The 13650-nt window shown below is 33.4% G+C and overlaps 1 protein-coding gene across 1 annotated transcript in view; it reads right to left on the bottom strand.

The window, feature by feature from the left end:
* GULP1 (GULP PTB domain containing engulfment adaptor 1) overlaps positions 1 to 13650 on the bottom strand; it is a 262846-nt gene that overhangs the window by 87139 nt on the left and 162057 nt on the right. The window contains exons 5-6 of the mRNA XM_049773274.1: positions 6671 to 6745; positions 282 to 343 (exon numbers count right to left, since the gene is read on the bottom strand). Coding sequence (XP_049629231.1) covers positions 282 to 343; positions 6671 to 6698 — 90 coding nt within the window. The 5' untranslated portion in view covers positions 6699 to 6745. The remainder of the gene's footprint in view (positions 1 to 281; positions 344 to 6670; positions 6746 to 13650) is intronic.

The raw sequence follows: 13650 nt of genomic DNA on the forward strand, positions 1-13650 counted from the left end.
CTATAGGTTATGATATGGCAGATAATCTCAAAGATAATCATTATTAGTTGAAGAAATTACATGTATTGCTTAAACATAAATCATAAGAATTTTTTAATTAAAAACCCACTTCCTTGGAAAGAAAAATAACCTTCTGTATTATATACATAGCATGATCTCATTTACACATTTTTTCAGGGCCTATCTGCCAAAAATATGCCATTGCATGACCTTTCTAAGCCAACTTTGATTAACAATAACACTATAATAAACAATTCACTAATATCATATGGACCATTTACCTTTGCATTATAGGGAATGTAATGTTTTGATAATGCTTCAGGTGTGTGCATCCATGTTTTGTCTGAAACAAAAAAATACAAGTTAAATTAGTTCACAGGATTAGAGGGTCATATTCATGCTTTGGCATTTGTAGGGAATCTGATGTGAGATAAGAACCTTTCTAATAGTGTTTCTTTTGTTAAACTGAGAAAGATTAATTATTCATTTATAAGAACCATGGCAATTAAAATCATCATGAAGTTTTAAACCTTAGGATAAAAGTCTCCAGACTCTCCTCTTAAAACCTGTCAAGTAATAACAATCCAAGGAAGATAGTACAGGTTTTAGGGTAAAACCTGGGTTAATTCCTAGCTCCACATGGTCCACTAGCATCACCAGAAAGCTTCTAAACACTACCAGAAATCACTATATTCCAGAGCCCAAGCTACCAGTGCATTCTAATACCCTAGCATCAACAATATAGTTTATTGTTAGGTGCGGACCTTAGACTCTAGGGACATGTTGGGAGATTCCCTGCACCTCCCCCCCCAAAAAAAATTCAGCTGGATGACTAGTAATTATATTAATTATATAGTAACTTTCTTCTTATAAATAATGATTTCATAAATTGAAGGTTATTTTTCTTAATTATCTGATCGATACAATTACATCCACTCTAGTCTTTGTAATTGTTATTATTTTGGGCACCAATAATTAACTATTTAGTAAAAAAGGAAGCTGCACTAATAAATGCATTTATATAAAGCAAACGTAAATGAATGTTTTAAGTAATATTATTATGGATGAGCACATCTAGAAGTACTCAGGTTTTACTCTTTGCTCAGAAATCACTCCTGGTACTGCTTAAAGGATCCTATGTCATGCTGGGGATCAAACTTGGGCCTGCCGCATGCAAGACAAATGCCACCCAATATACTGTCTCAATCTAAAAAGTTTTAAAAATACAATTGGGATGACTTTTAAGTCTAAATTTTACCAAAAAATTGACTGGGTCTCCTTTTAGGAGTTTTGTATAAATTTATATATATGAAATATGATATAGGTTAACATAATAAAATATTAAATACTAAAGAAATATAAGAATAGAAGTCTTTGAAATTTAATTCATATTGGATTTGATTAATACAGAGATTATATTTATATTCATTTTTGAACTTTACTTATATGCTTCACATTTTCCAAAATTATTTGTGGCATGTATAAAAAACAGAAAATGTTCACATTTATACTATTTAATTTGACTATTATTTCAAAATTGTTAGCAAAATTCTCCAATCTTCAAATAGAGCTATATCTCCATAAGACAGTTTTGTCTTTAGTCCTCATAGAAATTAAAAATGTCTCAAATAAAGATATTATAAGGGCCCAGAGAGATAATACAGTGGCGTTTGCCTTGCAAGCAGCTGATCCAGGACCAAAGGTGGTTGGTTCGAATCCTGGTGTCCCATATGGTCCCCCATGCCTGCCAGGAGCTATTTCTGAGCAGACAGCCAGGAGTAACCCCTGAGCACCGCCGGGTGTGGCCCCCCCCACCAAAAAAAAGATACTATAATAAAAAATAAAAAGTAAAAAAAAATTTAAATGTTTAATCAGCATTATGAAAAAGAATATATTTTTATCATAAAATATACCAAACAAGAACATATTAAAGAAATATCAGATTATTAACAGAATATTTTCAAGACTGTATTCTGAACCATTTCTTTACCATCCTATAAAGAAATTAGTTGTATGCGACTTTTGGCATGTTTTTCGCAAACTGAAGGGAATCAAAAGAACAAGAACTCCAATGTTATGGCGATGCCACTTAACACCATTTTACACTATATTTCAAACTTAATTATATTTCAAACATAATTATATTTATCGCACAATATTCACCATTTCTGTCTAAAATGTATGTATTTCTAAGTCAATTTCTTTGAGGGGTCAAAGAAATAGCAAGCCGTGATGAAGTTGGGGGCTACTTATGTTTTTTGTCTATTTGGGGGGCACATTCGCAGTGCTCAGGGACATTCCTGGCTCTGTGCTCAGAAATCACTTCTGGCAGGCTCGGGACTATATGAGATGCCGGTGATTGAACCTGGGTAGGCTGCATACAAGGCAAATGCCCTACTCTGGCCCCAGTTATTTCTAATAGTGAAATGAATATGGTAGCTGTATCAGAGTGTAATATTTTTAGAAGTATGAACTCTAAGCTTCAAATAGTAATATTGGTATTACTGTGTAAATCTTACTTCTTTTATCAAATACCAGCTTAATTATACTTTAATGGTTTCACTAGATAGTGATATAATCATTAAGTAATATTATATACTTAGATTTGGAAGCTAGCTTTACATTTCTATATTAAAATGCATCATAATATTGCACATTAATGTAATAAAACACCAAAAAAATGAAAACTGTTTGAAAAAAATTTTCAGATGTTAAAGCTGAAGTTTCAATTCCTAATATGTACAACAAACTATTCAGGAGGATATCAAATATGACTGAATAATCAATGTTGGCCCAAGTCCATTTTCTCTTTCGCTGCTACAATCTCAAAACTGATGACATTGTCTCTGTCATAGTCTCCTGTAGAATTGACTGAAACATAGAGTATGAATAGTCATCTCTAGCTGGTGACATACTGAGTTATCAAAAGATTAAATACAGAATGTTTAATACCAAAAATATGCCTTCATACATATAGTGGGTTAGTATATTAGTTCATTATATTCTTCTAGTAAATGAAGGACATAAATAAAAGCTGAAGGGTTTCTAAAATAGATATTTACTATCATCCTAATTTCTATTTTGATGAAAAAAAAAACAACAATAAAACTCTTCATAGTACCTCAGAGACATATAGTTGACTTTCAGTAATAAATTCAGAATGTTTTTATCCCTATCGGTACCCACAGAAATTAGATTAATAGAACTGGAGTAGAAATAGGAATAAAGGACCTAATAAAGAAAAAATAATGATATAGTAAAAAAAAAATGAGACAAGAAATAAGAATAAAAGTATTCTATCCCTTTTGATAGTAAATTATATCAACTAACTTAATAAGTGAGCATTCACATAAATGTTCATAATTTGCATAAATCATTCAAATAATGTTAGCATTTAAAATATTTAATAGTACCAAACTATCTGATAGTAACCTAGATGCTTCAAAGGCATATTTAGATTGAGTTCATTAAGAAAGGTAAAGAAAATTTACCATTCTTGTTCTAATAGCACTGACTACAATGACAAGAACCACTTACAAGTATTACAAGGAAAATTGGTTGTTAAATTAATATAGTGACCTATGAATGGGTCATAAAAATGAAGTATATTTAAATAATGAATTTAGGTTCTATGATGCATCAACTATTTCTGTATCAACTTATCAGTTAAAGAAAGTGAAGATAATTTTTATACCTTGTAATAGATGTTTTATCTATAGGATTTTAAAATAAATGGACTGCAGGAATTTAGAAATTCAAAGAGAAAAGTACCACACAGAAAGTAAGAAACAAATTCATTAATTTAAATTATTTGGTTATAAGGCTCAACTCATTTTTTAAAGAGCTCTTCAAAGTAATTTAAGATAATACAGCTCTAATATAATGTTTTCTTTTCCTAGGATCTTTAATTGATGCTAATATGATTACATTATTTATAAAGAAAATCAGTGAACTACCTAATTCAAAGTGTGGCAAATTTTTCATTGGGAGTGTTGAGAAAAAGAAAAGAAACTATCATATATTAATTTTTTCTGGTAATAAATCATTTATTTGTAAAGTTTTAATATAATTATACCTGAAACCAAATTTCAACTTCTTTCTTAAGTACAGATCTATATTAGAAAATTATTTATTATTTATTTATGTTTATTTGTTGTTGCTGTTGTTGTTGTTCCAAGTTCACTCAGCATTGACATAAGCAAAGCTATGGAAGAAATGCTGACCTTCATCATATATTAATCTCTTTTCTGAGGCTCTGGATGATTTAGTAAGGTTGCATGTGCTAACCAAATAAACAGAATATCAATGAAGTAAGAGATACACTTCTGTTGACAGAAAACCATCCTGCATTTTTATAGACTATAATGCATAGTGCATCTTGATGGAAGTTATTGGAAGTATAACTAAATTATATAAACTCTAGGGCTATGATTACAGCTTCTGATTGTTAAGCTACAACATTCAATTTTTTCTTCTCAAATTCTAAGTCAACCAAATAGTCCTATTGATTGAAATGAGGAGCAGAGACTCTGAAGATTTGTCTTTTAACAATCTAATTAAAAAGAGCAAGTCAAAATTGATTGGTGAACATCAGGGAAAAATGTAAGTATAAATTTCTAACTCAGAATTAGAATAAGATATTGATTAATAACTTCCTAATAAAGACATCTAATCATTAGACTTAGAAAAAAAGCTTTAGCAAGAAGGAAAAAATAATAGACTGAAGCAAGAAATAACAAAACTCAGTAGTCTGAAATCATTCTGATTTTCCCCACACTTGTAGCACTACTCTCTCCCAAGTGAGACCAATGTATAATAGCCAATTGCTTGCCTTACTACTCAACTCTCAGAATTATTTAAAAGTCAAACAAGCAAACAAAAAAAATCCCCCAAAGTATGCCCAGTTCTCTTCAAGTAAACAGCAAATGGGGAAAGTGGCATTTCAACTCTAAAACATGAAAAAATTAATTATAAGTAAATAAAAAGTTGGAAAATTTAGAAGTGTTTCTAAGGTAGTGTGATTTAATGTAAGGTTGTGACAAAAGGCTTTTACTTCTATTAAAAATAAAGTTATACATTTATTTCCACATAGTTACTCATAAAGTGGACAAAAAGCATCATTTTATTTTTAGTAAATTTTTGAATCAGGGAAAATTACAAACTGCACTACATGGTATTTTTGACTTCTCCTTATTAAGAAAAATAAGTTAATGATAAATTCTTGGCTTCCTCAAGTTAAAGTGTCAATAAACTATATTTTCTAAATCCCACTGAATACATCAATTCATATTAATGTGAAATACATCAAAACACAATAAATGTTGAATAACTATTTGATAACAAAAGTTAGTATATTTTGAGTAAATCCATTATATTTTGCACAGCTATCTATTTTTCCCTATATTAAAGTAATAACCAGTTATTTTACATTTATTTTTTCTTTATTAAACTTAGTCCCAGGAACAAATAGCAGCCCTTTATATGTTGAAAGACCACATGACTTACACCCTGCTAGCCTTTGCAATATTTAATGTACTGTCAAAAGTTATATAGTCATCCCAGACTTTCTCCCTTGGGCATTCATAACAAATGCCGATCAATTCTTTCCTGGATAAACTCATTTTAGCTGCTTTGAATATAACAGCTCAATTCATATCCTGGTTCTAGACTATACATCACTCGCACTATCAACTAATCGTCAATGACTTTACCCATATAGAACATAAGGTACATCATCTTCCTGAATAATGATACAGGATGAATTAATAAGTTAGAATTTTCCTGATCCATATTTGTTGATTTACAATCTTAAATTTGTAGTGTGGAATAAATGACCTAACTGGTCATTGTCCCCCATACTTCCCCTCCCATATAGGAATCTTATTATGAAAATTTGCTAGTTGTGTTCAATCCTCTACACATTTGTTTCTGTGTCTAAGTATTGTATCTGATTCATTACACATGTAAAATGGGAGACGGCCTTCCCCATGACTAAAGTTCTCCTATAAAACTAAAATACTTTATTTTAACTTAACTAAAGTATGTAATTTTTCTTTCTCCAATGTAAATATTATAAAATATATTTCAAACGCCATCTTTTCCTGCCATTTTTGAAACAAAACATAACTGTCTCTTTCATTCCTATACTGATAATGTTGATATATCACTCTTGTGTTTAAATGTTCTACTTTGCAATTAATAGCAAGCATGCTATCAATTCATCTTATCAACAAATATTTAATTAAAAGTATGGAGCTTCCTCCAGCTTGAAAAAACATACAGAAGTGAATTTGAATTTGAAATCACTGTAAACTTTCGTAAGTTTTTATAATCTTAATATTATATTGCTATCAAACATTAAGCTAGAATGAGCTTCAGATCATTTGAGTGGGGAGGTAGGAAGGGCAATTTCTCAGTATAGAACCAGATTGCTAAAGAACATAAAGCCACATTGTATGCTGAACTATGTTTACTAACTCCACTCTTTTTATTAGTCTGATAAGCAAAGAAGGTTAGTTAACTATGTTTACAAGTTTGCATGCTCAATTCTAAATTCATTTTTGAGTCACAGAGTTGATAATTTAAAAAAAATTTAGTTTATTAAGATAGCTTTTTGATTCTCATAGGAACAATCAATTGGCTTCCAATTCCTTTAAATGAATTCATGTACCTTTCTTCCTGCTAAAAGCACGGTTCATGATGAAGAACAGCCAAGCGGACGTTCAGTTCAATCTCACTTTATAGCCTATAAAAATAACAATGTATTAATATCTGTTTTATGCAAACACTTTAACCTCTTTATGCAAGTACTTTTTTTTACAAAAAATAACTTCTTTTAAAAATATTTATGCACAGTATTATAAAATGTTCCAATGAATATCATGTAAAAGTAAGCATAAATACTAGTATTGTAAGTGGCATCACAGACAGAAACAAATTTCAAATGAGATTCCTTGATTTTCTTATTATAGAACTACTATTAATCATATTTATCTACAAATTAAGGAGAAGTAAGATTAATATGTCTCCCTGAGCATATCAGTAATAGGTAGGGTAGAGTTTTGAGGTTGACAATAACAAAATGGTAGACAAAAAGGTATTTTATATTGCCAAATTGTATTAGTTCTGTGTCCTGGGCAGCTGTTACTGAGTCTGTCAAACAGTTAACGGCATTTCACTCTCCTGAAACCAAGGAAAAGTCTGATGATCAACTATGAGATCATACTTCCTGATCTTGAAAATTTCAAGATCTCACAATCAGCTCTATTGTCAGATACTGCAGAATCAAAGAAGACTTCTTTCATTTTTTCATTTCAGTTCTAACCAGAAGCGCTTCTGCTAGGGTAACTAAGTAGGACTGTGTTTGTTACCAAGTTAACTACCCCATAAAATAGCTGTTTGACCACATCCTTGGTACTCTATTTTATTTATTTTTATTTTAAATTACTTTATTTAAATTGTTATTACAAGGTTGTTCATAATAGTTTTTTTCACAATTGCCAAGTTGTTTATAATTGAGTTTCAGTCAAAACACCCTTAAAACAAGTACACAGTTCCTGCCTCCAATATTTTCAGTTTCCCTCCTGGCCAATCCCCTGACTGCCTCTGAGGCAGAAATTCTCATTCTCTCTCTTTCTGTCTTTCTCTTTCCCTTCCTCTCTCTGTTTGCCCCTCTCTCCTTCTTTGTGAGTATCTCTCTGTCTCTTATCTCTCTTCCCTTTTAGACACTTTTTCGCTCTCTCTCTTTCTCACTCTTTCTTCCCCTTTAGACATTGTGTTTTGCAATATAGCTGCTGAGGGCTATCATGCATATCTCTTTTCAGCAGATGAGGGCCAGGAGGACTAATCCATGGTAGGTGTTCTAATATAAATGGAAAGCCAAGAAACTTCCAAATTAGTAAACCCTAATTTTGTTTTACTGCACAATTCCTTCAATTCATTTTTTTCTTACATTTTATTATTAGACAATTTGAAGAAACCAAGTCCTTCCTCCAATACTTTGCTTAGAAATCTCTCATCAGATAATCAATTCCATCCACTGCAAGTTATACTCTTTTCAAAACACCACTTTGAAAAACATGGCTAAAGGCTCAAAAAGATTAACAAGCCTCAAATACAAGAAACATGAATAAAACTATACTATGGGATATAATAATCAAACTGTTTAAATCCAGGAATAAAAGGAAAATCTGAAAAGCCAAAAAAAATCTTGTGTATAAAGAAACAAGAATTATTACCGATTAAAATATTCTCATTCCAGTGCAGGGTAAACATCTCAGGGGTCCAGCAGGCATGATTTATAGGTGCATGAACTCACGTTTGAGTTGGCACTACATTATCATGTGATTACTGTCTCCACCCACAATCCCTTGGCTCAAGATCACTAGGAACTGAACTAAGCACCAACAAACACAATATAAACCATTTGACTGAGCACTGCTGGGAAGACTACTAGACATGGCTTAGGACATTGCTTCTACCCAGTACTGTTAGCACTCCAAAGCTAAAGCCCCAGGAGAGGAGCTAGAGAGATAACACAGCAGTAGGGCATTTGCCTTGCACATGACCAACCCAGGATGAATTCAGGTTTGATTCCCGATTCCTGGCATCTGTATGATCCCCTGAGCCTGCAAGGAACAATTTCTGAATGCAAAGCCAGAAGTAACCCCTGAGCACAGCTACCAGTGACCCAAAAACCAAAATAAATAAATAAATAAACTCCTGGAGACAACACACTGACGAGTAATATTTTTATAATATATATCACTTAAAAATTATTTTGAAATTTAAAAAATGAGTAATAAAAAAAATTAAAGAAATAATATGCTATGAATTAATCAATAAGCCAGCAGTATCGAACAAAAAGTCAGTCATAATTGTTAAGTTTCAATATAATTATTAAAAATGTTCTAAATATTAAAAATAGATATTATTAAATTATATTTTAATTTATTTTATTTAAAAGTTAGTAACTGCATATAATAAAACATCAAAGGTCACTTTGATCAAAGGTCACATTATTAACTTACAGTACACATTTAAATTTTGTAGATCTATTTTTTTAAGTTTAAAGTCAACAATCATTTCTTTAAATAAATCTACTACATCCACATTTAAAAAATAATTTGCCAAAGGAAATTCAATGATATTTATAGATTAGCTCAGGAGTTTTAGAGTAGCTTTTTAATGAATGGCAATTTCCTGTTTAACAACCTGCTGCCCAAGTTCCTACTTTAAAAACTTAAATCATGTTGTTATGACTAATGAAACTATGGCATAAAAATAAGACCTGTAAGATAGTCCTGAATGCAGCTTTGTCCTTAATGGATTTAAAAATCAAACTGGTTTACTTCTTTAAAGACTAAAATTAAAAAAAAAAACTAAAAACTCATTATAGTTCATATTATGTTCAAATCGGTTTAAAATTTTATTCTCCAAGATATCAAGAATGATAAAGTTTAATTATTAGATTTAGGTATATTTAGGAAGATAATTTAGGTGGGGAGAAAAGTTGCTTTTCCTGTCAATCCATATTGATTGTTTTGCCTTTTTAACATGAGTTTTTCGAATATGTAATCAGGAAGGTAATCACAAGAAATTGTAGATACTGAACTAAGTCCTCCAGATCACTTAAATATTCCAAAGTAGTGGCTAAATATTAGAACTTTATTATTTGCTCTAGTTAAGTGAAGATACAGAGAACTCAAGTGTGATACTCTTTTGATCTAATTAGTATCCATTGTCAAGATTCCTTGCTTTAATCCTCCCACTTCTTAGACAATTTAGCCTTTTTCATTGCAATTTTAACTATAAAAATCTGTATGTCGATGAACCAACCCTAAGTGTAGACAAGAAGACTAACCAACAAATTCAGAAATTTACTTTTATAAAATAAGGAGAGGGAAAAACCATGTGTTGTGTATAAGAGCATTTAGAATGTACTCCAAAAACCAGTAAGATTAATGCAATGGGGGGGGGGGGGTTTAGAAAAAAAAGATTAATGCTATGTTTATTGAAATTTCATGACTTAGCAAATTAATCTAGATCTTATCATTCTCATTAGAAAAGTCTTTGCTCTTTTTAAAGAATACATTTTGAGACCACGTTATGAAACAAATATTAAAGGAGTGGAGAGACAAAAAATAAGCTGTGGCCTAATCACTGCTTTCAAATAACTTTACCAAATTCGACAAGAGGGTGATAGAGTGGAAAAACAAAGATTTGACTATTTCTCTCAAAGGAAAAGATCTTAAGCAGAACAGTCATTTCCATAAGATCAATGGTTAAAGGTGAGAAAGTGGAATGTTTGGGACCAAAGCACAAAGCTTATAGCATGTCTAGAGCTCCCTGTCACCTTTCTCTTTTGATTAACACCCACAGCTTCTAACTGAGCCTCACCAATGTTACAATTCAGCATCCAAGACTGGAACAAGCAAGAAGGAGCATTCCTGATATAAGCAGCCAACACGACTGAATGATTTACAAATGAAAACAGCTTAACAATCGAAAGTTCTTAAATGCAGACCTGCAAGTTTAGAGAGAGGACAGGGACGAGAAAGTTGCTGGCCTTGCATGCAGGCAGCCAAGGTTTAATTTCCAACTTTCCATTTGCTTGTGAATCCCACCAAAAGAGATCCCTGTACCAGAGGCAGAAGTAAACCCTGAGCAGTGACAGGCATAGCCTGTAAACTAAACAAAACAAACAAACAAACAAAAATCCCACATAATTTCCAAAGGAAAAAATTAAATGCAGGTCTGCAGATAAATGTTAATGGTATCCAATGTCAAAAGTAAGGTCACATTAGAGATTACAATGGACCCAATAGAAATGGGCATATCTAATTGATCCTCTATGACAGAAAAAGAAGCTATGAAAAAAAACTACTGTAATCTCACAGTGTCACTGCATCAGAAAGATGAAGAAGGGTATTCACAAGTCCTTTTCATAGCTGTAAACCCTTGACACATTATGGCATAAGTGTCTGGGTGATGTGTGTGGCAATGTTGGTATACCCAAAAATTTTGTGTAGTGATTTAGTGATGCAAAAACAAACCCTTTTTCCCATATAAGCCTGGAAGCAGCAGCATCAATCACTTCAGAATGAAATCATCTATAAATCTACCTGTATCTTTCCAACCAAAAAGAGGAAACCGCAGAAGAAATACTGTCCTGTCATAGTGTGTGAGATCTTACTCACTGACATGACAATTCTAACATGTTTTCTTAAGTATCTAAAAGATCCTGGAATAAAAATGGACAGTGAGCAACTTGCTTTAATAAACAGTTGCTGAGGGGCCCGGCAGTGGCGCTAGAGGTAAGGTGCCTGCCTTGCCTGTGCTAGCCTTGGACGGACCGCGGTTCGATCCCCTGGCGTCCCATATGGTCCCCCAAGCCAGGAGCAACTTCTGAGCGCATAGCCAGGAGTAACCCCTAAGCATTACCGAGTGTGGCCCAAAACAAAAAAAAAAAAAAAAAAAGAATTTTCAGTAATATTTGAATTACCAATGGACTATTTTCTCTCACTGGGTTTGCAGTTTTATCTTGTGTCCATTTAGGAGCTCAACAACATTTCTTTAGGCCATACCCGGTAACACTCAGAGATTACTCTTGGCTATACGCTCAGAAATCGCTCCTGGCTTGGGGGAACCATATGGGATGGGGATCAAACCGAGGTCCTTACATCCTAGGTCAGTGGTGTGAAAGGCAAATGCCCTACCATTTGCGCCATTGCTCCAGCCCCTGAGATATGTATTTTAAAGACAAAACTAATTGGATTGAAGCAACCATTTGGGGGGTGTGTGTGTTTATTTTGTTGTGTTTTGGGCCACACTGGACAGTGCTCAGGGGTCACTCCTCACTCTGCCCTCAAGAATCACTCCTGGTCAAAGGCACAATGGTAGGGCATTTGCCGGGCATTTGCCTTGCACTTGACTGACCTGGGACAGACCTGGGTTCAATTCCCCACATCCCATATGTCTCCCAAGTCTGCCAGGATCAATTTCTGCATGCAAAGGCCAGGAATAACCCCCTGAGTATCGCCAGGTGTGGCCTAGTAAATTAAAAAAAAAAAAAATCACTCCTGGTAAGTCTGGGGACAGTATGGGATGCTGGTGATCAAACATGGGTTCACTACATGCTAGCTAAGCACCGACTTGATATACTCTATTTCTCCAAATTTCATGATTCTATCATATACTTTAAAGTAAGAGTCTTAATTTTCTTTTGAACATTAGACTTTGAAGTTCTCTGCACGTATCCCTATCAGTATTTTCTCCATTCTTTGAGGAGAAAGGGATCTTCCTGAGCAGTGGAAAAGGGGCTCAGGGCTCACTCCCAGCTATTCTCAGCCCACTACAGGGGGATGGCTCTTGCATATGCTGAAGATGAAGAGTGCTCAGGCTCTGCAGGGCCAGGAACCCATAAGGCCAAACTTACTGTGAAGTGTTGTGGGGTGGCTTCCAGGATTACACCTGGGGGTCAATGCAGCATGGGGGATTTAACCATGATACCCTCACCCTAGCCTATTTTCTCCATTTTTTTAAGCATAACAATACTTTCCTTTTATTTTGACTGTACACATGAACACTCTATCTTTTTAAAACTGCTGTTTGGATTATTAACCTCTTTGATATCCATATCCTGACGGTGAATAAGAACTGTGGGATCCAATTACTGAGACAACATTGTCTTTGGCAAAACTGTCTGGATTCTTCCGGAAGACTACAATAAAGCAGCTCCACAGTACAATGAATACTACGAAGGTCTAAGACTTTGGGAATTTTAAGACTAGACATCATAAAAAAAAAATACTGTTTTAAAAACCTGTTGATCCCTACAGAGAAAGCATACATAATTCTGAATTGTTTTCCTTGTAAAGATTCACCTTTAAATGTCCTTGTTGGCTTCTTTATGAGGTAATAGACTCGGGAACACATCTACAGTCAAGAATAGTATAAATTCTAAGACCGTTCACTTTAATCATCTTATTTCTTCTTATTAAACTCCTATTCTAACCTTCTTTAGCCACTATTTTGCTCTTCACCTAGATCTGTGCTCTCCGAATCTGAAGTGTTAGATCCCTCAAACTGTGCTCTCACCTTTAAAATGACCCTAGATTTTTGCTTGGTAGTAGTAGGCACAATTTTTTTCTTTCATTTAATTCTAGTATTCAATTAAAATTATAATCATATATTATTATTTAACCATATTATGGTTTTGAGGATGAGGGGAGAGAGAGAGAGAGAGAGAGAGAGAGAGAGAGAGAGAGAGAGAGAGAGAGAGAGAGAGAGAGAGAGAGAGAGAGAGAGAGAGAGAATTAAGAGAACTGTTCCTTATTCCTTTGGTCAGACTTTAAAACAACCATCAGAATACTTTCCACTACAGAGCTGTGTACAGTAGTCAAAAACTGAAAACACCTTAAGTGCCAAGGGGCAGATTCCTAAAGAAACTGTTGTATGTACAGACACAGGTTGCCTATAAACAAAGATAAAACCTTGTGTTTTGTTACAGCAGGATGGAAACAAAGAGTTATGCAAAATTAAACAAGTCAAAAGAAGAAAGGCAAATACTAGATGATATCACTTAGCTGTGGCATACTAAGAAACAAAGTGGGGGGGAAGATATTGTCTAATGAAAGCAACCCCATAGAT

This window comes from Suncus etruscus, chromosome 5, assembly GCF_024139225.1.
Source record: "Suncus etruscus isolate mSunEtr1 chromosome 5, mSunEtr1.pri.cur, whole genome shotgun sequence".
In the NCBI taxonomy this organism is placed as follows: Eukaryota; Metazoa; Chordata; class Mammalia; order Eulipotyphla; family Soricidae; genus Suncus; species Suncus etruscus.